The 26,080-nt window shown below is 42.3% G+C and overlaps 1 protein-coding gene across 1 annotated transcript in view; it reads left to right on the plus strand.

Moving 5' to 3' along the window:
* Positions 1 to 26,080, plus strand: part of sik2b (salt-inducible kinase 2b) — a 50,764-nt gene that overhangs the window by 859 nt on the left and 23,825 nt on the right. The window contains exons 2-4 of the mRNA XM_072692138.1: positions 4,349 to 4,465; positions 10,417 to 10,480; positions 21,090 to 21,251. Coding sequence (XP_072548239.1) covers positions 4,349 to 4,465; positions 10,417 to 10,480; positions 21,090 to 21,251 — 343 coding nt within the window. The remainder of the gene's footprint in view (positions 1 to 4,348; positions 4,466 to 10,416; positions 10,481 to 21,089; positions 21,252 to 26,080) is intronic.

The following is a 26,080-nucleotide window of genomic DNA, read 5'->3' on the forward strand; positions in this document are numbered from 1 at the left end:
ATACTAGTGGTGGTGGTGCATTTGCACTCTGCTGGACTTTCCATGCTTTCCATGCAGCAGGTCTTGCAGCTGCTGACTATCCAGAGCAAGTCCAGTCCAGGAGACCCACTGTCCAGCAGTATCAGCTATGCCCTGCCCTAACACGCAACTCCAGCAACATAATAAATATCACTGTGCTGAAGTATGGGACCGTATTTAGATAGCGTGGATACATGTGGAGATATCGTGGAAGTGTCTTGGCATATCATGGTGTAATATTTTTACCAGCCCTAATTGTGCTCTTTATGAGTGGATGAGGTGTATCGGGGTGGTGGAGTGCTGGGCAAGGCAGAGACTTCCCAGGACTGGACGTCCAGATGTTAGGACATTATACGAATGCAGCCCTTGCCTTCACTGACTGTCCACTCCCAGCAGGCCGATCTGGCAGGTGAACCGAGTGCTCAGGTCACAAAAGCGAGCTCTGGGCATACGACGTGTGCAAGTGGATATCTGGAGCATGCAGTTGAACTATGCCTGGGTTGCATAACCAGCAGTAGTGATTTTCAGATAATACGCCCTCCGTCACAAGCGTACCTGCTGCCCTGGTTGCTCCGCATGCCCTCGTTGAGCAGCTGAGGCCTCTTAGGTTATTTTTTGCAAAGTTAAAATGATGATGCCTGGAAATTGCGTTTTTTTTTTTAACCAGCCATTCGGATCCCTTCTGGGCTGCAGACGACCCTGCAGGAGCAGCATCTGCGGAGAAGATGGATGTTGAATTTCGCAGGGGTGCAATGTGTCAGGGAATTAACGGAGTTAAGAGGATTATGTTGTACGGGGCTGACGTCTCTTTCGCTGCTCATGACGTGCCTCGCGGTAATATGGGGCTGCTTGCTTTTTGTGGGAGAGGCGTCGTCCTTCACCCCCTTACGTCCTTCACCTGCCCGCAAGAACACCTGAACACTGCAGGGCTGAGAGCATGTGGTTTAGATCACAGGGCCGGCTGTGGCCATGACCTCAGAGGGCAATCAGTGGTCAGCTGGACAGCTGGACAAGTCACCCCCTCACTGCTAGCCCTGCCTTTCTGAGCGTACACTTCTTTAGTCAAAGCAATGGTTTTAGAACCATGGCAAGTCAGTGAGCCATTGTGTGAACCAGCTTGTATGGTTAAAAGGTTCCTGACATTGGTGGATAACCTTTTGCAGATAGTTCAACACCAGCACCAAATTATTAGTCAAAGAACACATTTTTCAATACTATATAAAACCCTTTTTGTGAGAATGTGAGAATTGGTACAATTTGAGTTAGGAAGTATGTGTGTTTCTCGTTATCTCACCTCACGTCCTTAAGATGTTGATCAAGGTCTGGGAAAAAATTAGTTCAGGTCAAAATCAAAGACAAATTTGGGACATTTACGGGTTACAGTCAGTTCAGCCTGAGTGTGTCAGGTGTGGGGGCATCAGGTGCATCATATTGCAGAAAGACTGGACAAGGGTGGGCCTATGCTTTGCATACACCTGCCCTCAAATGGCTTTGGCTTTTTATATATCAATGCTAAATTCTTGGGGTTGTGATTTTTGGGGGTTGTTTAGTTGTAGAGCCAGTCTGTGTGGTACGTAGTGTATACGTGGCCTGCAGAACCCTGTGGAATTCTTTACATTTGCAGTTTACAGTTTGCATTTTTATCTCAGAATTGAGATCATGCTGAACCTGAACACTGTGCTCATAGTGTGCATGCATGTAAACTGTACTCAAAGGGGCAGTGCAAACACCAATATGTGCCTATTTGGATGGGATTTGAATTCACACAGGGTCTTGGGTTAGTTCTCTCTTCAACAGTGGTTCCTCTGTGACTTTATTTCTGTACAGATCAGCCAGGTCCGTGTTTTCTATTTTATCTTCTGAGAGAATTACAGTCTGAATTACCCACTGTTTTTCACTGAACTCACTGATGCTCTGATCATTTTAGTACCATCCAGATACACATCAGTGTTTTTCCAGGTAGATGTTGCGTCGCGTTGTTTGTCTTTAGTCTCTGAGTGCACATAACCAAGCTTCTCCACGAGATATTGAACAATTTCTGAATATTCAGAGAACAAAATCTTTCAGACACATAAACCTTTCCGAAATACAAACTTTCTGAATCATGAAATTCAGAAAAAAATGAGCTTAACTTGATGTTGGGACTTTTTTTTCTCCCCAAACTGAGGTAAGAGACACCGTCTCTTTGCCCATTTGGATGAAACCGGCCATGAAAGTTGCAAACGTGCAGGTACTAAACTCACTCATTCTGTCGTCATTTTATTGTCATCCGGATGGGAGAGTTGTACCATTGAGGAGACGTGTACATTTTTATTACCGACATCCCTTGATAAAGCAAGTCCGAACAGGGCTATAGCTGGGGAGTTGTCTGTGCGTTGTATAGAGGTGGGCAATATGGTAAAGATATTATATCATGATGTTTAAAGACATTTTCACCATACACAGTATTTGTCTGGATATTTAGACACATCGGTAAAATGTAGCAGCAGTAGCAGATTCCTGAAAAACTGCTATTAATGACTTGTATTCAAAATGTGCGGCTCTTCTTCTAATTAAACAGCACTGATTACACCCGTTGTAATGAAATGGTTGTTGGTTGGTTAGTGTTCTTTAAGCATTCACAATATGCTCAGAAATAAGATATACTGAAGATATACTGGCTGCTGGCCAATGAAAAACGTATCTCCATTTTTGTATGTTTTTAGTTTTCTACGTGGTTTGAACCCGTTAGCTGCTTCTTTACTCTGTGTAAATAATTCTGGATGACTGGACCAATAGAAATGCTCTAAATTACCATGAATAAACTCACTTATTTTACATGGACGTCTTTTTTGCCTTCTCCTGTAAAGCCACTATTTTGGAGATCAGAATTTTTCATTGGGCAGCGATGATATTACATGATAACAAAACTGATCAAGATACAATAAAATATTGTCATTTTGCCCAGCTCTTCAAACCAAACACAGAAAAGTCAGACATGCAATGTTGTAAAAAAAAACAAAAAAAAAACAGCATAAAATGTGGTGAAAACGAAAGTTTATTCTTAACGTAAAACAAGACTGTACACACAACAGTAATAAATCAGCATGCTTTTTATCCTCTAATAATTACAAACACAATGTATAAATGCAACATTTAAATATTTCCTTTTGACATTTTGTATTATTAATATTAATATATTTTAAATGAGTATTGTAGTTATTTTGACAGCTATGAATAAGAAATGGGTAATATGAAAATATTTTATATACGGTAAAAATAAGGAAATACTATAAATACACTGTGAAAACAGCAAAAATAGAACGTATGCTGATCTCAGGGATGAAAAAATGCTATTAATTACAGTGTGACAGAATTATGTAAATATGTGGTTGTGCAATGTTCATTTATGGCACAGAATGAAGCTCTGGGTCACAGTAAGGTGGTTGTTATACAATATTTACTTTTATCAAATGTAGATGTTGGGAATACATCTAGCTAGATTAGCATTAGAGATTGACCTTTTGTTCCTGTAGTCTTACAAGTGCATTACCATGAAAATAACACTGGTATTTTAGCGCAGTAGTCCAGCGTCTCCTAAACATGCTGTTTTTCCAGAGTCCAATAACTCCTTCAACTCCAATCTGTTCAATGCCAGTATATTTGCTGATTCCTCTAGAGTTCCGGTATTACGGTTCGTCCCTAATATGTAGACCCACAATTGGGCCTTAGGACTTAAGGGATATGGCTGTTAGAGAAGGCATGCAATTGCATAATTATGCTGTCTGCAGATTGATGTTGGCATTGCCAGAGGACGTACTGAGAGACCTAAAAGTGGACTAGTGTCCAGAATTCGGGCTCCAGCACACAGCATGCACATCTCCTCTTCTTTGACAAAGTCGGTGTCCTACAGAGAGCCTGGGCTTCTTTATGCCAAGAGTGTGCTTTCGTTGCCCTGCGCTTCCTTCTCTGCTTCATCTGGAGTAGGTGAAGATTAACACTTCATCAGCCCTGGAACATCAAGGAGTGTTTATGGAGAAGGGGCCTAATGTAGTCTGCTGCTCCTCCACAGCCAATGATCTTTAGCCTGAGGAAACTATTTGAATTATTAAGCCAGTTAATCACTCGCAGGGTCTTTAGCTAGGTAGACAGGTGTGTGTGTGTGTGTGTGTGTGTGTGTCGGCACCTCTCACATGTGACCTGCCTTTAATCTACTACACGGGGGCCTGTGAGGAACGGATCCGCTCACATCACAGACAGCTCTGAGACTAATGAATACACACAGGCCGCAGCCTTAGGCGTTAGTCTGGGTGCTAACTATAGTGTGTTTGCTGTGCCCTTGATTCAACAGGTGGCCATAAAGATCATAGACAAGACCCAGCTGGACTCTGTAAACCTGGAGAAGATCTATCGTGAAGTGAAGATCATGAAAATGCTGGACCATCCTCATATCATTAAGCTGTATCAGGTAATTTTTAACCCAATTATTTTATGAAGAGGTGGAGTGGTATTGTTTTGTCATTATGGGCCATTCTGAATATGGAATATTTTTTCCAAATAATGTAATAATTGTAAAAATGTACCAATATTATACCCAATAATTTAATCAGGTATTACATATATTCATCCTAAAAAAGAAATGGATATATATGAAAATAAATTTCCCAATAATGTATAAGGTATTATTTTATTGAAACAAATGGCATTCACAGTAGTACCGGATCACAAGACCCTGAATTACACTATTGGCTAAGTTATTATATTATTGGGTTTTGAGTTAAATGCACAATTTCAGTGTTTCACATACATCCCTTGAGGCTGCTGCTTCTAAATTGTACGTAACTACAAAACTCTTCAGAGGGCCTTTAGTTTGAAATGACTGGTACAGCAAGTAAAGACGTGATGATGCCCAAACCAGTTGGCAGAGTTTTGGGTAACTAGTAAATTCAGCTTAACCAGATGGTTACCTAGTAAATAATAAATAAAACTTGGTCAGAAGATCTGCCCAATAAAGCACAGAGATCTGTAGAATGTCCTAAAACGATAACATTGAGTCACCCCCCAAACACTGCAAAATATCATACAAAATAAATGAATCGTTTATTAGTTATTTATTACAAATGATTAGTTATTGTGTTGGAGTGTAAAAAATAAATGTAAAAAACACATTTAAACTGAATTCAGAACAGTATGGATCAGGTGAACGTTCCTGGTATATGTCACATCTCGTAAACTCATGTATCATCTAGAAACCCGAGTTTCACATGTACAAAAACCACTTCACTGGCTGTTTCAATGCAGTTTACTATTGGTATAAATGTAATTTTCCCACTTTCCAACACTACGCATACACAGAGGGTAGCTATATGCACTCAACAACCGGGAGAGAGAAATAATAAAAGACAGGGAGAAGAGAGAAAGTTCGATCAGTTTTACAGTTGAGAAGAACATTCGCAATTCTCACCAGTCGTGCCATGGCTCAAGGCTCTCCTGAGTATTCATAATAATACATTCAGAATATTTGTCGATTTTTAAATATCTGTGAAATCTAAACCTCTGTCCAAATGATGATTCCAGTCACCACTATATCATATGGAGTCAAATGATGACTTTCATAAATCATCGTACTCGTAGTAATTTCATAATTACATGAATGAGTTACACAGTAATTACACTTAGATGTGATTTCCAGGCTGTGTCGACAGCTTTGAGGCCTGTTTCTGTTTTTATACTTTATAATGAGGCAACAATGTAGAATGAAACTGAGCCACAAGAATCCAATTGATAATGAAACTTTGCTTTCATTTTCAGACCCGAATGTGATATTGATTGAAAATGTTTTGCAAATTGACTGAATTTCAGAAGAGCTATGAGTGAGAAATGATGAATCTAATTCCCCTTGTGCTTTTGTTATCGCTGGCGACGTTGCAGCTGTGACGTCTAAACGTTAAGCTGCCCGTGCTGCTGCTTACTCATCCAACTGCTGATGTTTACTGTATCAGGCCAGTGCGGATGTCATCAGCTCTCAGGCCGTAGTTAATGACTAACTTCTCTCTTTCTCTCTCTGGAGACTTTTCATGAACACACGTTAAAAGTATCCCAGCCTGCACTACAGTCAAGTGTCGGTCCGGCTCCAACGGCAGACGAACTCTTTGGCCCAAAGGCCCATTTGAGGTAACTCCTCTGGCAGAGTTACGTCCCAGCCCGTTACGTAAGGGTCCTGTACACTTTGGTTGTTGGGAATGTGAACGGCGCTTCATTATTATACAACCGAGGAGCGTCAGGCCAAGTGTGGCTGTGTAATCGTGGTGTATCATTATTTCCAACAGCTCTTCCATTCAGGCCGCATGGGTCAATTAGTCATTTCCTCTCGGGCCACGCAAACAGAGGGCCGCTCGGCAGGCTCCCGCTGCCTCATCTCAAACCCCCAGCTTTCCTCAGCCCCCATCTGCCTGAAACCAGGGTCTACACACACACACACATATATATTCACACACTTTACACTACTACAGTTTGTCAATATTTGTCTGTGGCTCAGAGCCCACGTCATATATTTACAGCATTACCCAGTAATTAGCATTTTTGAGCTCTGTTTCATTGGACCATAAAACGTACAAAGGTTACACACAAAGGGGACAGGCAGCTTGGGATTGGTCACAAGGCATGTTAGCCTTTTTCTCTCCCCAGCTCTTTTTCTCTAGCTCTGTCTGTGTGTGTGTGTGTGTGTGTGTGTGTGTGCCACTGCATGTTTAATTGCTGTGTGATGACAGTTTCACAGCAGTGTGGCCCATCATTTAGAACCAAGCGACAGAACACCAGTGGTTTGTCACGTCGGCCTCTAGCAGGACAGTTGTACGGCGCGGGACGAACATTTGCATGAGATGATTCTAGTTATTTCCAGGCATTTGCATATTTGGCAGCTGATTTGGAGCAGAAGTACTTTGTGGTCAGCGTGTTATGAACATTTCCTGAGCTCATGGCTTCCATCTAGGCAAGTTTCTGGAAAGGAAAACACGGCTTAAGAACATGATTCACGTTTTGGACTAGCCGCTGACTTTATTAGTCAACAGCGTATTGTCTTTAAAAGGCAATGCGAAGAAATCCTGTAGAAAGCAGCCGCGCTCCAATAATGTTGATTTAAACAAGGCCCTCTCGGCCCAAACGAAGCAGACGCGTCCAGCAGATCCAGCCCAGTCGCCCGCGTGAATGGCCTACAGTAGTGTTTTCCGTGGGCCTGGCTGCGCGTATCAGATCTAGAATAGATCCTCACTCCTGCCTGCATTTAGCCCTATTCATCTCTTTGTTTCCTTTGGCTAATTTTGGAGTCCTCCCACACATCGCTGGCTCTGCCGTTGCTTTATGAATCGAGCTCACGATCCGGCCAAGCAGCAGCGAGCCAGCCTGATTCATGCCTGCACCATTGTGCCACTAACTAAATGAGACATACAAGTGCTGCTACAGGGACATCAGCAGGCCCTGGACTGTTTGTCCGTTTCAAACACGAACCCGTTGTTCTGTCCAGCGCGTGAGCCTGCTGTCCGCTCGCCATGTGGTTTGCTTGTCTTTGTCATACTACCGGATCGTATAGTTATTGCACAAGGCACCCTGGGCCTGGTGAACCAAGCCTTTCACATCGGTCTCCGATGCAAATCAGACGCATGCCCATGCCCGAAACAGACATATGAGCCTATATGCCGTGTGTAATCATGCAAAACTTTTTTTTTTTCCCCTCATGTGCCCAGACTAATATTTGAATCTGAATCATGAATTTTGCAGCTGCCACCAAAAACCTTGTATCTCTATATTTGTCTTTTTTTTACTATTTGCATTATCTGAATCTGGCAGTTCTTTACATTTTGTCTAAATTTCATGATAAGTGGACCAATAGAAATGCAAATCCAAAATGGCCTGGAATAAAATCTTTTCACTTTGACCTCAATTGAAAGCAGGTGTACCATTTTTTTTTTTTCCTCCATTGTTAAAACCAGGCCTAATTTGCACCCGTGTCTCTACGGCATGTCATTAAAAGACATATTATTAAGGGTACATATCCTGGAAAACTGAATTTTCTTTAGGTGTGTATAGTACACCTAGTGAAATGTACTGTTCACCAGCCCATAAAGTGTGTATATATATATATTGAAGAAATTTAAAAGAAACTTAAAAATTCTATGTTTTTGTGTTGTCATGAATACACATGTTAACATGGTGGACTAGTCAGAATATTGCAGGTTAACCTCGCCTGTTCGTGTTGGTGTTGTTAGTGTATTAGTGTTTTAGCCTGAACTGCTTTTTGAATGAGGCAAGATGCAGGGTGACAGGTGCCACATTCAAGTATCATTCTTTAGCTAGGCTATCGCTAAGATACTTCCTCAGCTGAGAAGAGCTGACACACCATTCGCCCATTGGCAGTAATATGTATTTATACTGTAGCGAGTATACCACAATTGTTTTTGCGGTAACTGTGTTAGCTAGCATGCTAGTCGCCAAGTTAGTTCCTCAACTAAGTAGAGCTGAGCACCTAAATTAACTTAAAAGAGCTGACTCCTGCCAAACACCCCTATCTGGACAAAAGTATCGGGACACACCTATTGATCATTGCATTCAGGTGTTTCATTTGGTCCCTGTGCCACAGGTTTATAAAATCCAGCAGCTAGCCATGCAGTCTGCCTTTCCACACATTAGTGAGAGAAAGGGTGGTTCTAAAGAGCTCACTGAACTCCAGCATTGTGCTCTAATAGGATACCACCACTGCAGCAAGATAGCTGGTGACATTTCATCAACTGTGAGTGGTATTATTGAAAAACGAAAATGTTTAAGAACCATGACAACTCAGCCATGAAGTGTCAGACCAAGTAAAGTCACAGAGCGGGGTCGCAGACTGCTGATGTGTCCAGTGCAAAAAAATGTCACCAATGCTCTGCTGACTCGATGACAAAGCAAAAGAGGGATAACTAGCTATGGGGTTGTTTTTCAGGGGTTGGCCTAGGCCCCTTAGTTCCGGGGAAGAGAAATCTTAATGCTTCATACCAAGACATTTTAGACAATTGTATGCTTTCACAACAATATGTGAAAACAGTTTGGGGAAGGCCCTTTTCTGTTTAAGTATGACTGTGGCCCAGTGCACAAGCAAGGCCCATAAAGGCATGGTTGGGTGAGTTTGGTGTAGAAGAACTTGAATGACCTACATAGAGCCGTCACCACAACCCCATCGAACACCTTTGGGATGAACTAGAACAGAGATTGTGAGCCAGGGCCTCTCATCCAACATCAGTGTCTGACCTCACAAATGCTCTTCTGGATAAATGGGTAAAACCTCCCACAGACACACCCTGAACACTTGTAGAAAGCCTTCCCAGAGGAGTAGAAGCCGTTATAGCTGCAAAGAGGGGACCAGCTCCTTATTAATGCCTATGGATTTAGAATGGGGTGTCCTAAAAGCTCCTGCAGGTTGTAATGTGTAGGTGTCCCAATGCTTTTGTCTGTATAGTGTAGTTTATTCACTTTTGTGTTTTACCGTTCATGGTAGTTGCACTGGCCAGCCTGCTAATCACTAAGCTAGCGCTTTGCTGTAATTTTTACAGTTTATGGTTTGCAAGTTAGCTTACATAAGCATGCTAACAGAATCAAATGAGGACATTTTTGGTGACCAGGCTTCCCTGTCCAACCCCGGTGACATCCATTTCTCAAGGCAATGAGAACTGCAAATGTCTCGCACTACTGTGACCGTTGCTTTAAAGGCACAGTAGCAAAAACAGCCTGTTTAGTTCTATGCGATAAATAAATAGCAATGTGGAAATGACTGTTTTTTAGTATCTAAAACCACACAAATGTCATAAGTTGACTTCAGGGAATAAAATAGAATCTAGTAATATGAAAGGGAAATGTAGAAAGTGGGCCATTAAACAATAATGTGCAGTAAACATAAGCTTGAACCGTGCTGTAAAAATGAAATACCAGCGTTTCAGCTCTCAGGATCAGATATATACATAGATGAAAATACACAGGCAGAAATGTTCCACGGTATGGTCTCAAAATGCGCCCACAATGAGTGTTTTTGTTTTCCAAATTCCATTTTTTTTAAAGATAGGCTAGAATTACACCCTTGCAGAATGTTTTGCTTATAATCAACACCGCTATCTCTTTATCACTGAAGTTTCGGTTTCTCTTTACTCCAGAGCTTGTTCACAACTGTTTCACTGCTCCTTTTTAACCCTTGGCCTCATGAGTGTGCAATTAGGACAAACTCCTGTGCGCAGGTTTCTACAAACTTAGTAAGTCAGGTTTTCTTTTTGGAATCACCGTAAGAGCCTGTTCCTATGCTTGCCTCATGTGTACAGTACATCTGGCCCTTCAGTGTGTATTAGCAGTGAGTATTCCCATAGTGATGTTAATTGCTTCTTCTCTGCCTCTGTACAGGTCATGGAGACCAAGAACATGCTCTACCTTGTGACGGAGTACGCCAAGAATGGAGAAATTTTTGGTAAGTGGATTTTACACAGATGCACGACTTGCTTGAGGATATTTTTTGAGAGGAAAGGGCAATGTTGTAAGAGCTTTGCTAATCTTGCAGCTGCAACGGTTTTCAAGTGTCACTGTTTTTAGTGTCACGTCAGAAAGTCCCTTTGAGTCCCTGTGACAAAGGGGAAAATGAAAGTACAGGAACAGAATGTTCAGGGAAGATTTTATGCTGAGTTCAGGTTTGGGCCAACATTTTTAGTAAGAAGGATGACTGTATTCGTACATTGAATGCAAAGCAGTTTTTGAGGGGGCTAAAAAAAAAAACAACATACTCAACAACATAACATCTGGTGATTCTAAATAAAGCCCAATAGATAGTTATTTGAGCTGGGTGAGTAGTCTATAGCTGGCTCCAGTGCAATATAAGCACTGGAGCCAGCTATAAAGAAATAGCTTGATCAAACACTTAAATGGCAAAGAATATACGTAGGTTGGTAGCCACCAGTTAGTTGTCCCATGATGCTCACTGATGGCTACTGAACATTTAATGAGCATTGTTTGACTGCAGTATTCCTTTAATATCGGACCAGTTCCTCATGTCCAGAAACCAAGACCCAAAACCAGATGATGAAAAAGCCACAGTGTGTTTATCTTGGTTGATAATGGTAGAGGTCAGAATAAAACAAGCCCAAAGACGAGACTAAACAAGGTGCATTTGAACAGGCCTCATGGCCACATCAGCAATCAGGAACTCTCTGACAGATATCATGACCTTTCATTCTGCTGTGAAGTACTGTGGAGAAGTCAGAGAGTGCCCTTTCATGTATTCAGTTCTCTGTCAGAACATAAAGTATGTTTTTCATTGACAGGGGGGAAATAGAAAATATATTTCACAGAAAAGTACAGATACCACAAAATAGAACAACCACCAGTCAGTATTTTATATTTCCACTCTTTATGTTTGTGCCCCCTTTAGCCAATTTAACTCTTCCGTCCTTCCAATCATAGATTGAATGAGTAACAGCTGTGCCCTCACCAAACGATTCTCCCAAAGGTGTCACTGACATTACATTTCCCTGCAAAGACACACAAATGTTCACACATGCAACTACCCAAACACTTTTTCGCTGCCTTACAAATTTCTTTCTCATATGCATATGTTGACATTTGTGGAAATTCAAAGGACAAGTAAGTTGTAAAACTAAAGTTTCCTGCACTAAAAAATACAGAGAAAATTTGACCCGCCGAAGATCTCCTCTAGTTCGAATCCCAGCAGCTGGAGCCTGAGAGAGCACAATTGGTCTTGGTCTTTTTGGGTGGGTAGCCTGGCTCTGTCTCTCCCCACATGACTAAAGTGTTATACCAGCCGACACAAATGTCTGCTAACCTATAGAGCTGGGTACTCAGCAGGTCCTTCCAAGAATATTGGACACCTACTGATGTTGCATTGGCATTCGAAAAGAGATGGTGAGTGGTTGTTCATGTGTCAAAGGAGACATGTGTCAGTCCTCACCCTCCCAGTGTCAGCAACATTACATGTATTAGGGGGAGAATACTAACGAGTATGTTGGGTTATTGATTATCTAAATTTGGAGGACAATTTGAGGGGGGGAGGCGGAGGGGGGACATCTAACAACAATGACCACCAAAACTGTCACCATCAAATAAGCAGTATTTAAACAATCCATCTTTGAGAAAGAAGAGAAAATTAAGCTCTGAAAATATCCTCAGGTGATTTTCCAATCTTTTCATAATAAGATGATGCCTTAACTCCGAGTCTGAAAGGATGTGGAGCTGACCAAGAAGCTCTTACTGAGAAAAGGAAACAGACAGCCGAGAAGAACATGTAATCAAATTTGAAGCTGAAGCTGCTGCTCTTCTTAGTCTAATGCTTTGCTCTATTTAGGTATGATTTTTATTACAAACTAAACTAACTACATTACCGGGCCCTCAGATTAGACCCCTAGCTTTCGGAACTCAGTAACGGGACGCCCAGCACTCAAGTTAGTGCTCGAGTTCGACTGGATAGCCTTTTCTAGAGAAAACTCTCATTATCGCCAGGCATCTCGCTTACATAATATTGTTTTCTGGTTCACAATGCGTGACCCATGGTGGCTCGTTACCAGGAAATCACTCATACATCAATCACACAAACAGTAATTCCTGCAGCGCCTGAACCCACCTCGTCCTTTGGCCTAGATTGTCAGCGCCTGGCCCTCGTTGGTGCTCTTTAGAATAACGGAGTTGTTTGTTGTGTTGTTGGCCTCATCTGATGGGGCTGTGTTCACAACAACCAGAGATTTCACTTGTTGACAGTTGAGCCAGGAAATCTAAGCTCAACTTTCACATTCATCTTGCAAGCTGAGACTGGAGCGCACGTATAGCTCACCAAACCTTCACTCTGAGGCAAGAGCCTTTACCTTTACATCACTGCCGAGGATGTGATTTTCAGGGCTTTGCTTGTCTTACAAAACTGTTTTTGTCTGTAATGAAAAACCAATGTTGCACGTGACGTTTCCTTTAAATGAATGGAGCGGCATGAGCGAATCACAGACAGCCTGACCCTCATGGTAGATGTGGCAACAGCCCTTGTTTTGAAAAAGAGAGATAAAGATGGGTCTCAAGGGTGGAACAGACTGGCTGGCCGGAGCCTTCTTGTTTTGGGGATTTAAGACGATGCACAAGCACCCAGTTGGAAGCTCAAGCTGATGAAGCTGCCTGCACATCTGATCCCCAAAAGCTGCAAGGGTACATCTTTTTTCTCACCAAGTTTTTCCTTGAATAACATGTAGTAAATTATTTGGAGATTTCCAGGTATTACAGACTGAAAAGCCATTTTGTCCTGGAAGATTGCTGGCTGCAAGAGATAATACTGTTATGCAACCTGCGTCATTGCTATCAAGATTCTGCTGTCCATCATAGGCAGATTATAGAAAGATAATTTTTTTCAAAATGAGAATGCTCTTGTGCTCTTTGCGCTACTCGTAAGCTTACATCACACAGCAAAGAGCAGATAAGTTACTGAATACGGTTTGAAAAGAAATTCAGGTTGGAGATTTAATCTTGGAATCTCTGAAATTAGTGGTAGCAAAAAAATGACATGTCCAGAATGAAAACCTTGAAATTAAAAATACCTTATGTAGGAGAATGGACACAGAAATTCAGACATATGTTGCATAGCCTAAACCAGGGGTTCCCAACCTTGGGGTTTGTGGTAGGCCGAAGGCCAAAAAGACAAAACTTTGGATTTCAGGGAGCAGTTTCCTCAGTTCTTAATGTAATTAGGAAATGGCTTTTGACAGAAACAGTTGTGGTCACGTTGCTATCTGGAAGAACAAGAACACTTTCAGAGAGAGCCTCTCGTAGGATTGCGAGAAAGGCAGATCAGGACGTTCGTTTAACCACAAAATACCTTTAGCAAACTCTGGAATGGTGGTGCGCTGTTCTACAACTGTTCAAATATGACCTTCGTGGAGTCGTCAGAAGAACGTTCCTGCACGCTCACCACAAAATTCAGCCTCAGAAGCTTCAGAAGAAACAAACCTGATGCTGTTGAGAACGTTTTGGCCACACTGAGCAGAGGTACGTTTGGAAACAAAAGTGTGCCATATTTCATGAAAAGATCACCTTTCCAACTGTTAAGCACTAGGGTGTGTCGCTCATGCTTTGAGTTGCAGCCAGTGGCATGGGCAACAGTTCGCTGGTGGAGGGAGGAGTGAATTCAATTGAATACAGCACATTCTGGAAGCAAATATCACACTGTCTGGGGGGAAACAAAAGCTGTAGATGAAAAGAGGATGGCTTGTACAACAAGGTAATGATCCCAAACACACCTCAGGAGGCACAAGCTGAAGGTTTTATCTCCCTACCGAAAATCTGTGGCTAGACCTCAAAAGAGAAGTGCATGTAAGACGGCCCTTGATTTTCTGGGCCTCTAAAAGAAAATATGGAATTAGGAAAATAGGAAAATAATAATAATAGTTGTTGTGTATAGCAGCAAAATGACAGAGTGACCAAGTGTCCTCAAGGGTCCACCTTGGCGTGCAGGCCACACTTTGGTCAGCCCTGGCCTGAAGAACATGCTAGCTTTATCTATGAACTGAACAAACAAAGGAAAAAGATTATTTGTACTAAAAGCCACTCAAACGTGATGTGCTCCAAGTGCAGTACCAAGTAAACAAGCACCAGTAGGATCATGCAGTAAAGTGTTGCCTCTACTGTAGCTCAGACTGATCCTCTAATGAATTTACCGTGGAAGAAAAGCAATAATAAGCAGATTAAGCAGAGTAGGCCAGGCTGTACCCCCTTGTTCTTCTGGCTACAATAGAAGTGACCAAGCTTAATTGGCAGCTCTGAACTCCCCACCTCTTAGGCAAACAAAGAGCAGTCAGTACTGCTCCATTAAGCACTCGCTGTAGTGTGGGGTGTGTTGAGGTGTGCAGGGGCAGACCTGGCTGTGGAGGAACCTGCCAAGGAAAGCCTGCGTGCCCCACAGCCGCAGAGCCGCCTGAGCTCTGCAGTGGAGCGAACTGGAAATTGGGTCAAGCTCGAATAATGAGGAGCTGCGCAAAAGCAGAGACACAGAGAGAGAGAGAGAGACAGTGAGGAAGAGAGAGGGAAAGAGACAGCAAAAGAAAGAGACAACAGTTTGAAGTTGGGATTGGAATGGGAATGTAGGCCATGCATATTTTAGAAATGCAGAGTACTGGAGAAAAGTGGGCATTTGGGAGAGGGAAGGGCATGTCATCTGAGTCAGATCAGGCCTGACACTCCTGTCAGCCCACGGCCAGTCTCCTCCTTCCTCTGTCCTCCAACGGCTCTCTCCGGTCTCGGAGGGAAACTGAGGTTCTTGCTGCTGCAGCTGGATCTCAGCGGTGGGATGGGGAACACTGATGCACTGCAGAGGTGGATGTTCGGCTCACGGGACCTCACTGCCATAATTGGAGTCATGGAGTGTTGCGATTATTTAAATAAATGCTGATGTTGTGCAAATGAGTGGTTTTGTATTGGAGGTCTGTCTTTAAGAATTTGAATGCTAGTTTGGTTGTTGAGAGTTGGGCAGCAAAGTGTAGATTTTTGTCCATTTCTGAATTAATTAATCAGTAAAGCGATATTCTGTAAGTTTGGGGGAGTTGAGGATTTAGAGACTGGTCAGGTCAGAATGCGTCTCTATTCAGACAAACGGACAAACCTGATGATAGCAAGTCAGTGAAGTAAAAGAGTATTCGGACAGAGCTCAGATGTAGTGCGATAATTGAAGTGCTTCAGTGTTGCGATATTTTAAATAAATGATGATGTTATGCAAATTATGCTTGCAAATGATTGTTGTTTTCGTTCTTTCACGTGCCATCTGAGGATTGACTCTCAGGTACAGAGTAAAATGAACGAACTGGATGTTAACGGAGTTCATGCTGTCTGTACAAAGCTAGCTCAGTTGGTCATTTTATCACCATTAGGTGATATCAGATCATTTTGCAGGTGAGACTCATTTGACAAAATTTGCATCCAAGCTAACAGTGTAGTTTGCCCTGGAGGTCTATTTAAAAAAAAAAACATTTACAGTGTGTCTTTAAGTCTTTGGTTTGGATACTAGTTTGGTTGTTGAAAGTTGGGGAGGAAAGTCTAGACTTTTTCAATTTCTAATTTATCATTTATCATTTAGAGACCTCTCTGGCAAGAATGCGTAATTTCACAGAGAATGCTGTGGTGTGGTCTCCTTTCAGAGCAGATAAATCTGATGATTGCAAGTGTACATTTATTTAGTCAGTGAAATAGTTCAGAGTGGAGTATTCAGAGAGATCTCAGACAAAAAACTGGTGGATTTTTTTGATGTTATATGAATTATTGTGAATTATATACTACATATAATTGCATTTTGGTTGCAAAAACAATTGAACTCAACATACATACCGTTACCGTCTACAGGAAAAAACATGTATATCCACAATAGTGACTTTTTAGTTGGAGGAAAAGGCGTTTTTAACTTTTAGTGCAGGTTTAGTGCAGAAAAAAATGCTGTTTAAAATTGTGTTTTGCGTTTTTGAGGATTATGTTTTGTTAATTTATGATGAAATACTGCAACAATGTAGAGAGTATGTGGTGTCTGTACGAGTCTTTGCTCTTTTTTTTTTTAGATGTATAGCGATGGAAATAAAAAGTCACATTCACTGGGCAATAGAAAAAACACTGGCTATAGGACTACAGCATTGTTAGCATGTGTCCAGTAGCTGAACAAAACATCCACTCAGTCAGGTGTCGGTTTAGGTGGTCGTATAAGTTGTGTTTACGACTTGAGATTGTCTGCGAATAGTGACATACTATTCGCAACAGAGGCAAGAAACAGCGTTAGTAAGCTAACCGGCTAATTTGCTGTATAGTTAATAAAGCTGTAGCTACTGCCCTACACTGTAACGTAGATGCATTAAATTACAAAAGTCACAGCAATGATAGCCTGGCTGCCTGCTTAAAAAAATATCTTACCTGCTCAACAACAAAAAAGCCAACTTGGCATCACTTTCACGAATGCTTTCAGGTCATGGAGCTGTCACCATCTTTCACAAACCAAGCCAGTGTTCATCCTGGTTATAGGGAGGACTCTTTCAGGCTCTCTTCAGTTCAAATTCATTGTTTCTTTCTATGTTTGCAGTAACTCACGAAAGCTCACCAGACACTGATACCGTTATATATTTCCAATATTCAGGTTGATGTGAAAAGCTTTGTTCTACAGAAGCTTGGTCACAGATGTAATGTTTTGTGGTTAAGACCTTGATTTATGATTTTGGTCCCTGATGGAAACTCAAATTTGCCACAATTGTACCAAAACTGACATTACATATAAAACTAAGACATGTGAGTAAAAATAAGACGTGTGGGTTTACTGGTGGTTTTGCTTAGTAATAATAATGGCTGTCATGACACAGTATTACTACTATAAGATAAACAGAAAATAAACAGCCTTTATAATACACCACTATATTAATATTAATATATTAATTATTTACATCTGTGTACTATATATAACACAAATTCTGTCAGTACCATATTTCTACACATTATTATTCCATTTTTAGCATTGTTCATCATATCATTTTAATACTTTTTGACATAATCTGAATTGGGCAGTTCTTCTTTACATTGTCAAACGTTCATATTTAACCGACCAATAGAAATGCTGCAAAAATGGCTTGCAATAAAACTTTTTACCTTCACTTCAAAGTCAAGAAGGTCTTTTCCTTCTCCTGTAAAATTGCTATTTTGAAGATGTTTTTTTGTGTGTGTGACAGCGATGATAAGAAATCTGATTTTTTAACTCTCTCTCTCTCTCTCTCTCTCTCTCTCTCTCTCTCTCTCTCTCTCTCTCTTTCTGATTCATCCCTACTCCCCTTGCCTGCTCTCTCTCCCTCTCGTGCCCCTTTGCCTCTTGGGACAGTGTGGCCGTGAGTCAGTCTTGTGTTCAGTGGTGTGACTGCTGCTCTTTTGTGTTTGGCTCAGTGAACATCAAGCCCAGTCTTACAGGTGCTAACTGTTTTTTTAGGTCAGCCGAAAAGAACGTCTCGGACACGCTGAACTTTGACAAGAGAGCACTTGTGTTTATCCTCGGAGCTCGCTTAATGCCCTGCGAGTAAACACACTTGAGATTAGAGCACCGCAGTGCAGCTCCACACAGCCCACAAGTCCCACACACTCATGCTAAACCGATATTTTGCACCACTGGCTAGTGATTACCACCAGCTGAGTCTGTACTGTTTGTCTGTGTGTGTGTGTATGTGTGTGTGTGTTTGGGAGTGTATAACCATGTGTTTAACCCTTTCTGGAGATCACATGTGCCCAGCTTGTTCGGAAAAAAACATGCATATTTTGCCATCGCTGAGACATTCGTCACAAAAATGCAGCCTTTTCCATTTGGAAAAGATGTATGCCTTACTGTGGTTAAAGATAGGGTTGGGTTGGGTTAGGTGTAGGCATAGCATTATTCACTATATCATTATCTAGCATAGTATTATCTCCATCAGTACAGAGGCTGGTGGAATTGTGCCACAAAGATAGGAGCACAAAGCCATGTGTGGAGCGTGGTACCTCGCTGCCTGCCCGCCAGTTCAGAGGAGTATGACACATTCCTGGGTCAGGTGTGCTTTTTGATTAGCAACATGATTCAAGGAACAGTTCGCTCGAACGGAGATGGTTGATGGAATGTCACATCTTTGCTCTAATCAGTATCACGCCAGCTTCAGTTCTTCTAAATTTCGCTCTTAATCCTTTGTGGCTCATATTTGTTGTTCCTGCTAAGTAGGCCTAATGTTTATTAGGACGTTGAATTCAGGGTGGCCAGAGTAAACAGTCTGAATCTGCAGTCAATATTAGTACAGGATCTTTTGTCGTTAATAATTCCACGTCATTCCATGTCTAGGCCTTAAGTAAACAGTGTGATTTTTGCGAGTTCATTCAAATAAACGAATAATAAATCTTTCATTTTACAAACGCAAACACTTCACATGAGCCTACTGTCCTGGAGGACCCCCTGTCCTGCCTATTTTAGTGGTTTCCTGCTCTATCACACCACCTTCAACTCAGGAAGGGTTTGGTTTTTAGCTGATTAGCTGAATCAGGTATGTTGGAAGCAGAGTAGACACTAACATCTGCAGGGCAGAAGGTCCTCCACAACCAGGGTTGGGAACCACTGGTCTCTGGAGCTGTCTGCTCCCTTTTTCTGCTTCGTCATGTTTGTCCTGTTGTCTCGTGCCGCGGAGGAGGCGCTGGCGTGGCTGCCGCGCTGTAAACACACTTTGCCCACATTTTTAAACACATTCAGACTGGCCCAGCGTGGCTTTCACACCCGCCCACAGCCCTGTCCGCTCGGATGTTGGCTAAAGCCGGATTTACGGCTTTCGGGGTAAATATTATGGCCGAGGGCCGCGGTGGGGGCCTTGAATCGTATTTATTGTGTCCATGGCGACTGTTGTTTGCGAAACAGTTCACGTGGAGAATGACGCCCCGTGCAAGTTTGCCCCCAATGCCAGCCCAGCGGGTCCAGCCAGAGCCCCTGGGCGGGTGCAGAGCGGGTCTGGAATGTGTGAGGGCTGCGGGCTTGGCCGTAGGCCGAGGGCCAGGGGCTGACCCAGCACTCCTGGGCGTGGTGACCGCATGATTGCACCATCCACAGGGATGTTTACCCTGCACCCACACCACAGGGCCTCCCTACTGTGGCTCATTGCTGTCCGCCACCACCAGCACCACCTCCACCTCCACGGCCAGCACTCATCCCCAGGGAACGGCCGGTGGCTGTGGTTTAGTGTTCCCTTTGTCTTCTTGTTATGGAGCGACACTGGGGTTTGGAGTCATGAATGGAAGCCTGTTCTTAAGAGAGAATGGTGATTCCATGCTTCATTCTCCAGATAGAGTGCACATGTGTCATGTGTAATGGAAAGTACATAATTGTATGACTTTTATAAGTCATGCATTTGGTCGAGACTCTTTCACTTTACTGAGAATTATTAAAAAATGGGTTATAATGCATGCGGACAATTCATAAATGACTCTACATTAGTAATTTGCGACTTTATTACATTTTATTATGTTAATAATAATAATTATTATTATTATTATTATTATTATTAAGAAGTTGTGTCCAGAATGATGAACAGAGCTGAAGATAATTCTTAAGAGACTGCATGATGTTAAACCAAATTCATGTCCACAGTTGTTGCCACAGTACTGGAAATATTATATAAAAGGTTTTAACAGGTACTGTTTACATATCAATGTAAATTTTGATGGTCGAGAGTCGAGACTGTTACATAACAGTTTAAGGCTTTTAGTATTTGCCCATTTTGCATCCCTGTTTTACTTAAGTGGGTTTTGCTTTTAAAAGAGGACACAATTTCAAGGTTCACAATTTGTCAATTCCATTTACTGAACTTTCCCTGTTGAGCTATGCCAAGGAAAATACAGTTTTTCATTCTAAGGCACCTTTAAAATGATCTGAATTCCCCAACACCGTCCCACAAGTTCTCTGTGGGGTTAAAATCTAGTAATTGTGTTGCCAAGACATCACCTAAACTTCCTCACTCCTCAGCCCACTCTGTCACTCAATGAGTAGTGAGCATCTTGCATTGTCTTGTGTGTGTATTTTTTTTTTCAACCTAAAAAGAGGCAAAAAGCCCAATCAAATACATCTAGAACAAAGAAAAGTAGGGTTTTTTTTTATTTTGTTTGTCAAATGTTTCCCCTTTTCCTCCCACTTTGGCACTGCCAATTAACCGACTCATTCGTGGCTTCCTCTAGCACTAGCAACGCTCACAATACTATAAGGGCAAGGACTTAACACGTGTCCTTACATGTGAAAAAGCCAGGTCCCCAGCTCTACCACACCAGCTAACAGACGCCTGTGCTGGCCTGCTTTAATGAGGGGATAAAGCACCATCTACACACCCGTAGAGAGTATGGCCAATTGTGCTCCTTCAGACTCTGGCGGCTAATGGGAAAGGGGCATGGATCTGGATTTGCGGTCCCCCGGCCATATTGGTATCTAATTAACTCTGAGCCACCAAGAGCCCAAAACGGTTGCTATTTTTGACTGCCAGTGTATAACTGTACAGAATATACATTAAACCTTGCTCTGCTTTGTGTTCCAGACTATCTGGCCAAACACGGCCGACTGAGTGAGCCCGAAGCCCGCCGCAAGTTCTGGCAGATTCTGTCAGCAGTAGAGTACTGCCATAACCGCAACGTTGTGCACAGGGACCTGAAGGCCGAGAACCTGCTGCTGGATGGACACATGAACATCAAAATCGCAGGTAAAAAAAAAGTGCTACAAGGTGTGCTTTATAGCCTGTTAACCACCACAGATGAGCAAAGGGTAGCCATAGACATGGACAGGAGTTTCCTGCATTACGCGTAGACATAATGGTTGGGTGTGGTCAGAACCTTTCAAAGCAGGTGGTGTGTTTGGTTAGTGCTGCTGAAGGGGATGTTATTGCACATGTGAGCTCATTCCTGGCATAGTTGGCCAAACACACAAAATATCATCATGAAAGTTTATAGCAAAAATCTGGAACTTGGCTCCTTTTTGTGTCAACCATCATCATAAAGGCTTTATTATGAAAACGATGATGTGTAAACCACAACGTGACTTTATGACCGAGTGGAAGAGTAATTCCCTGGTGTTAGTCCCACACCCTTGTGTACAGTATGGCTTGTACACAGTCCCATCACCCTCCCTTGCCTATGATGTTTGCGTGTGTGTTCTGAGCTAAAGCTCTTCTCTGATTATAAACCAGATCCCTGACTTCATCCTCGGCCATGTATCAAGTGACATCAGCAGGTCATGAATCCTTCCCCGGCCAGTCAGTTTGCTTCTCGTTGGCACAGGCGCCGAGGATCAGGGCTCCTCCAGGAATACGCATGCACAAGACATATGCTGGTGTTATTAATACGAGCGCTTGTTCGAAATGCAACACGTGGAGGGACATAATACCTCAAGCGCTGGTTCCGGGTAGCAGCTTTAGAAGGGTCCTGGCTCGGTTCAAGGGAAAAGGTCGCCTGTCTGATCTCCCTCCACTGCAAGATGAGTGAAGAGAGACCTAATTTAATCAACGCTACTGTCCGCAGACCTGATGAGTAGGTGTGCTTTGATTAGGAAGCGCAGCTCCAAGAAACAAGATTCGATATGCGAGAGGTAATGAAGTCAGCGGAGGGCACAGGCACATCCTGTGCTGGGGCCGGACGGACGGATGCCCTCCGCAAACAACATTTGCTCACAGTTGAGAGGTGTTTACGGCTGTCGGGCCAGCTCACCAGCTGTAAAGACAGCTCCGCGCTGATGACGGCTATATGAGCTTTCCTGCCAAGTGAGAGACACAGAGAGAGAGAGAGAAAGAGATAAAGTGTGAGAGAGAGAGAGAGACTCACACATAACACAAACACATTTCTGCGAACATTTGTTTTGAACATGTTGGACACACTGGATATTATTGTAATTCTACTTAATCAGAAATTGTTTGTTCTTCCCTAGTAGCTCTCCAGCACACATGCGCACACGCACACACACAGGCTGACAAGAATCCACAAGGCCTGTGGTGCTTACTTGATTAAACTCAATTACACAACCAAAAACAATCACATATCATATATATATGACCTGCTTTCCGTATTTTGTCATCCTCCATACTTATTTTTCATTTCTCCAAATTAAAGAAGAGCTACACTTTTAAGGGTTATAGTGGTCGGTCTATTTCTCTTTAAGTGTTTTTTTGCTACACATTATGCTATAATAACTGCAGTAATGCAGTCTGTTCCCACACTGCTTCTATACAGATAAAAGCTTTGTAAATTGCATCAATTTTCAAAGCTTAATTTACTTCAGACCAGACCAATGTCCATAATAAAAAAAATGGACGAAGTGGTAATAACCAGTAAAATAAAGGTGTATTGAAGTGCACCCAGTCAGGACCTGTACCTGAGTGGTTTCTTAGATTTGTACTTTAGCTGCTTTATTTATTTTTGAAGACATCTATGTCTGTGTTATTAGAGGGTGTACTTTCAACTTTCATTTTTTGACCTTATGGGTAGCTTTTAAGGCTAATCCTAGACAAACCAAATCCTGTGGTTCTTCACCATTGGCAGTGCAATTCACTCTAAGCTTAATCCATGTCTTTAAAAACTTGCCCTATATTTTCACAAAGGAGACGAATTCTGTGTCCTTCATATTTGTTCCTGCATAAGAACCGTGACGCTATATGACCAAAAGTTCATGGTCTTCAAGAGTATTTAAAAAATAGAGCTGTCTGTACTCTGTTGGGAATGCTTTCCGCTAGATTTTGGAGAAACTGTTATGAGGATTTAATTGCATTTAGCTGCGACAGCATTAGTAAGGTCAAGTTCTGATGTTGCACTCTACCAGTTCAGTGTATGGACCGTCTAGCTCATACTTGGCATTGGAAATGGTGACTTTAGGCTCAAGCCCAGCTCCCTCAGAGTGTCCCATTTTATTCGCCAATGCTTTCCTTGGTATCATTTGCCATATAATGTTTTTATATGTATTTTTTAATGAAGCCATCTTTTTATTTTGTTTAATAAAGTTCATTTGACCTTTTCCAAAAACAAATAATTAATATTGACACCCTTGAGTCCACACACTCTATCTCTGCTTGACACCTATCACCTCTCTATCTAGTGAGAGTGTGTGTGTGAGTATGTAGGTGTCCATGCCTCCACAGGCCTGATGTTTTATGCAGTTAAGGGTACAGTGGCTATTCACAGAGGGGGGGATTCTACCAGGGTCTCCCAAAGGTCCCCTCTCCTTTGGCCCTTTCTCTGATGCTAAGCCAGGGCCTCAGAAGCCAGCTAGAGTCGCTGACACTCAGAGAAAGGTCACACAAGTGGGGAATCCTTTTATCTTCAGTTTGAAAGTGTGACATGTCCGTGTGAGGGACTGACGGAGGAAGTTAAACTTAGCACTGGACCCTCTGGTAGTGTTCAACCAACCATGCACACACACTTTCACACCAACACACCTGTTTTGTGTTGCATAACGACTGACCGTGAACCAGCTATGTCCATCTATAAAAAAAAAAGTCATTTATTGAGGAAGAAAACCAAACTGAAATAAACATTATATAGGACACAAAATATTATTCTTAACCTAAATACACTTCTGTAATTCTGTAATATCTAGCTATAACTTCAGCTGGAGTGCTTAACATCTAGCTAGACTAACACCAGCTAGACTAGCCAACATCTAAATAACATCAGCTAGAGTGGTTCACATGTAGCTAACATCAGCTACATAGGCACATATGAGCAGAACTGTCTTGTTAAAACATAAAACCGCTGTTTGTCTATATATTCTTCTATAAATAACATGTACAGTATTCAAATACTGTCACTTTGAGCAGTTCACCAAGTACTCAAGTACCAGCACACATCCCTTCTTCAGGAAACAAGGGAACAAATTCAGTTCAAAGGTTTCAATTCGACAAAGATTATATTCTATATATTGTATATTATATATTCTATATATATCTATATATAGTATAATATACTGGCGTTTCATTTTCATAGGGATTACCCACAGAACAGGCACAACCTGTGCTTCTCAGTGACTCCCCTCAAAAGCATGAGGCAGATGTATCCATTTGCCTCGTCTCTTGTTCCCCTCAGATGGACGTTAGATTGGGTCATGCTCTTGTGCAAACGTGTAGGAGTGGGAGATGTATAATTGACATAGGACGGTTGAGAAAGAGCTCGGAAACATTTCGTGATTGGATCCCTTGAGGCTTACACAACCCAGCCGTGCTTACACTATGCAAAAAGTCATTGTGAGCCCAGCAGGCAGAAAGACGGCCATGCATATCCACTGAAGGGTTTCGTTATGAAAGCTCGCGCTGACCTCTGTACAGGCTTTTGTTCACCCAGAGACCAGCTTGGCTGTTGTGCTGTACCAGCCAGTGTTACATGGTGCCCCTTTATTAAGCACTGGAGTTCGAGGCGAGATTGAGTGATTCCGGTATATGGAGTGTTCAGGGACTCACCCCTGCAATGTCAGCCTCTGGGCAGGCTGCAGCATTGACGTCAATCGCTGCTGCTCAGCATTCAGCTTGTGAAGTGGGTCAACCCATCTGAGGAGCCCCACCATGCCTGCTACCACTCACATCTCAGATGTGTATGTTTTTTGTTTTTTTTTCTTTCAAGCTTTCTTTCAGGCCGCAATAACTCTCCCCTACCCTCCGTATTATCCCTTCATCATTCCATATCCCGGCCTCGGCCCCCTTTTCCATTACTCACTGGAAATGAGATGAAATCGGACTGCACTGACGTCTCATTCATCTTTTGACCTCCTTCGTCTGAAGCTCCCTTTATAAATCAAACGCGTCCTACACGGCTAAGAGGAGGGGCAGAATGTAGCCCCAGAGCTAGACATAGCACCGCTCAGATTTGTTGAGAGTAATGGATATCACAGAAGCTCGGTCTGCACGTCAGGAGAGTCGCCTCTGAAGATCTGAAAAGATAAATAAACAAGCTAGCCTCCCCTGTATGTTCAATGTAGGTCATTCCCCCAAATAAAACCTGCCCGCACTCAAATTTTCTCAATTCAACACTCCTGGTCCATTTTTGGTACGTCGATAGGGAAATACAGGGTGTGAGGTGGAATGGAAGGCCTCAAATTAAGTAGTCAACATTGCAAAGAACTAAATATCCCAGGGGTTTGGCGATTTTAATAGGGACACGTAATTAAACCTGTTCACCTGTTCTTGGCGACCCAATTAAAACAGTATTAGTGCCCCTAATAAGTCTGCAAGTGTTTTTTAGGATTATCCCTAGAAATGTAGGTGTTGTTTATTAGCTGGTCATGAGACATTTAGTTAAATGATCTGAAATAATCACCATGGTATAATCTCCAGTATGGTGGGGAGTACTGTTCTTCTTAGCACTGAAACCAGTCAGGATTGGCTGAAAAAATGGGGAATTACAGCAAAGCCTTCTATCTCCGATGCTAATTCGCTACAGATAAAACAATAAAACAATAAAAAAAAACTGGTTGATCTTGGCCAATCTCAATCTCCAGTTGCTTGGTAAAACCTGTGTTTTTTGGGGTTCCTTCACTGAAGCAGAATGACATATTAAA

The sequence above is a fragment of the Salminus brasiliensis genome, chromosome 11 (assembly GCF_030463535.1).
Source record: "Salminus brasiliensis chromosome 11, fSalBra1.hap2, whole genome shotgun sequence".
NCBI classification, from domain to species: domain Eukaryota; kingdom Metazoa; phylum Chordata; class Actinopteri; order Characiformes; family Bryconidae; genus Salminus; species Salminus brasiliensis.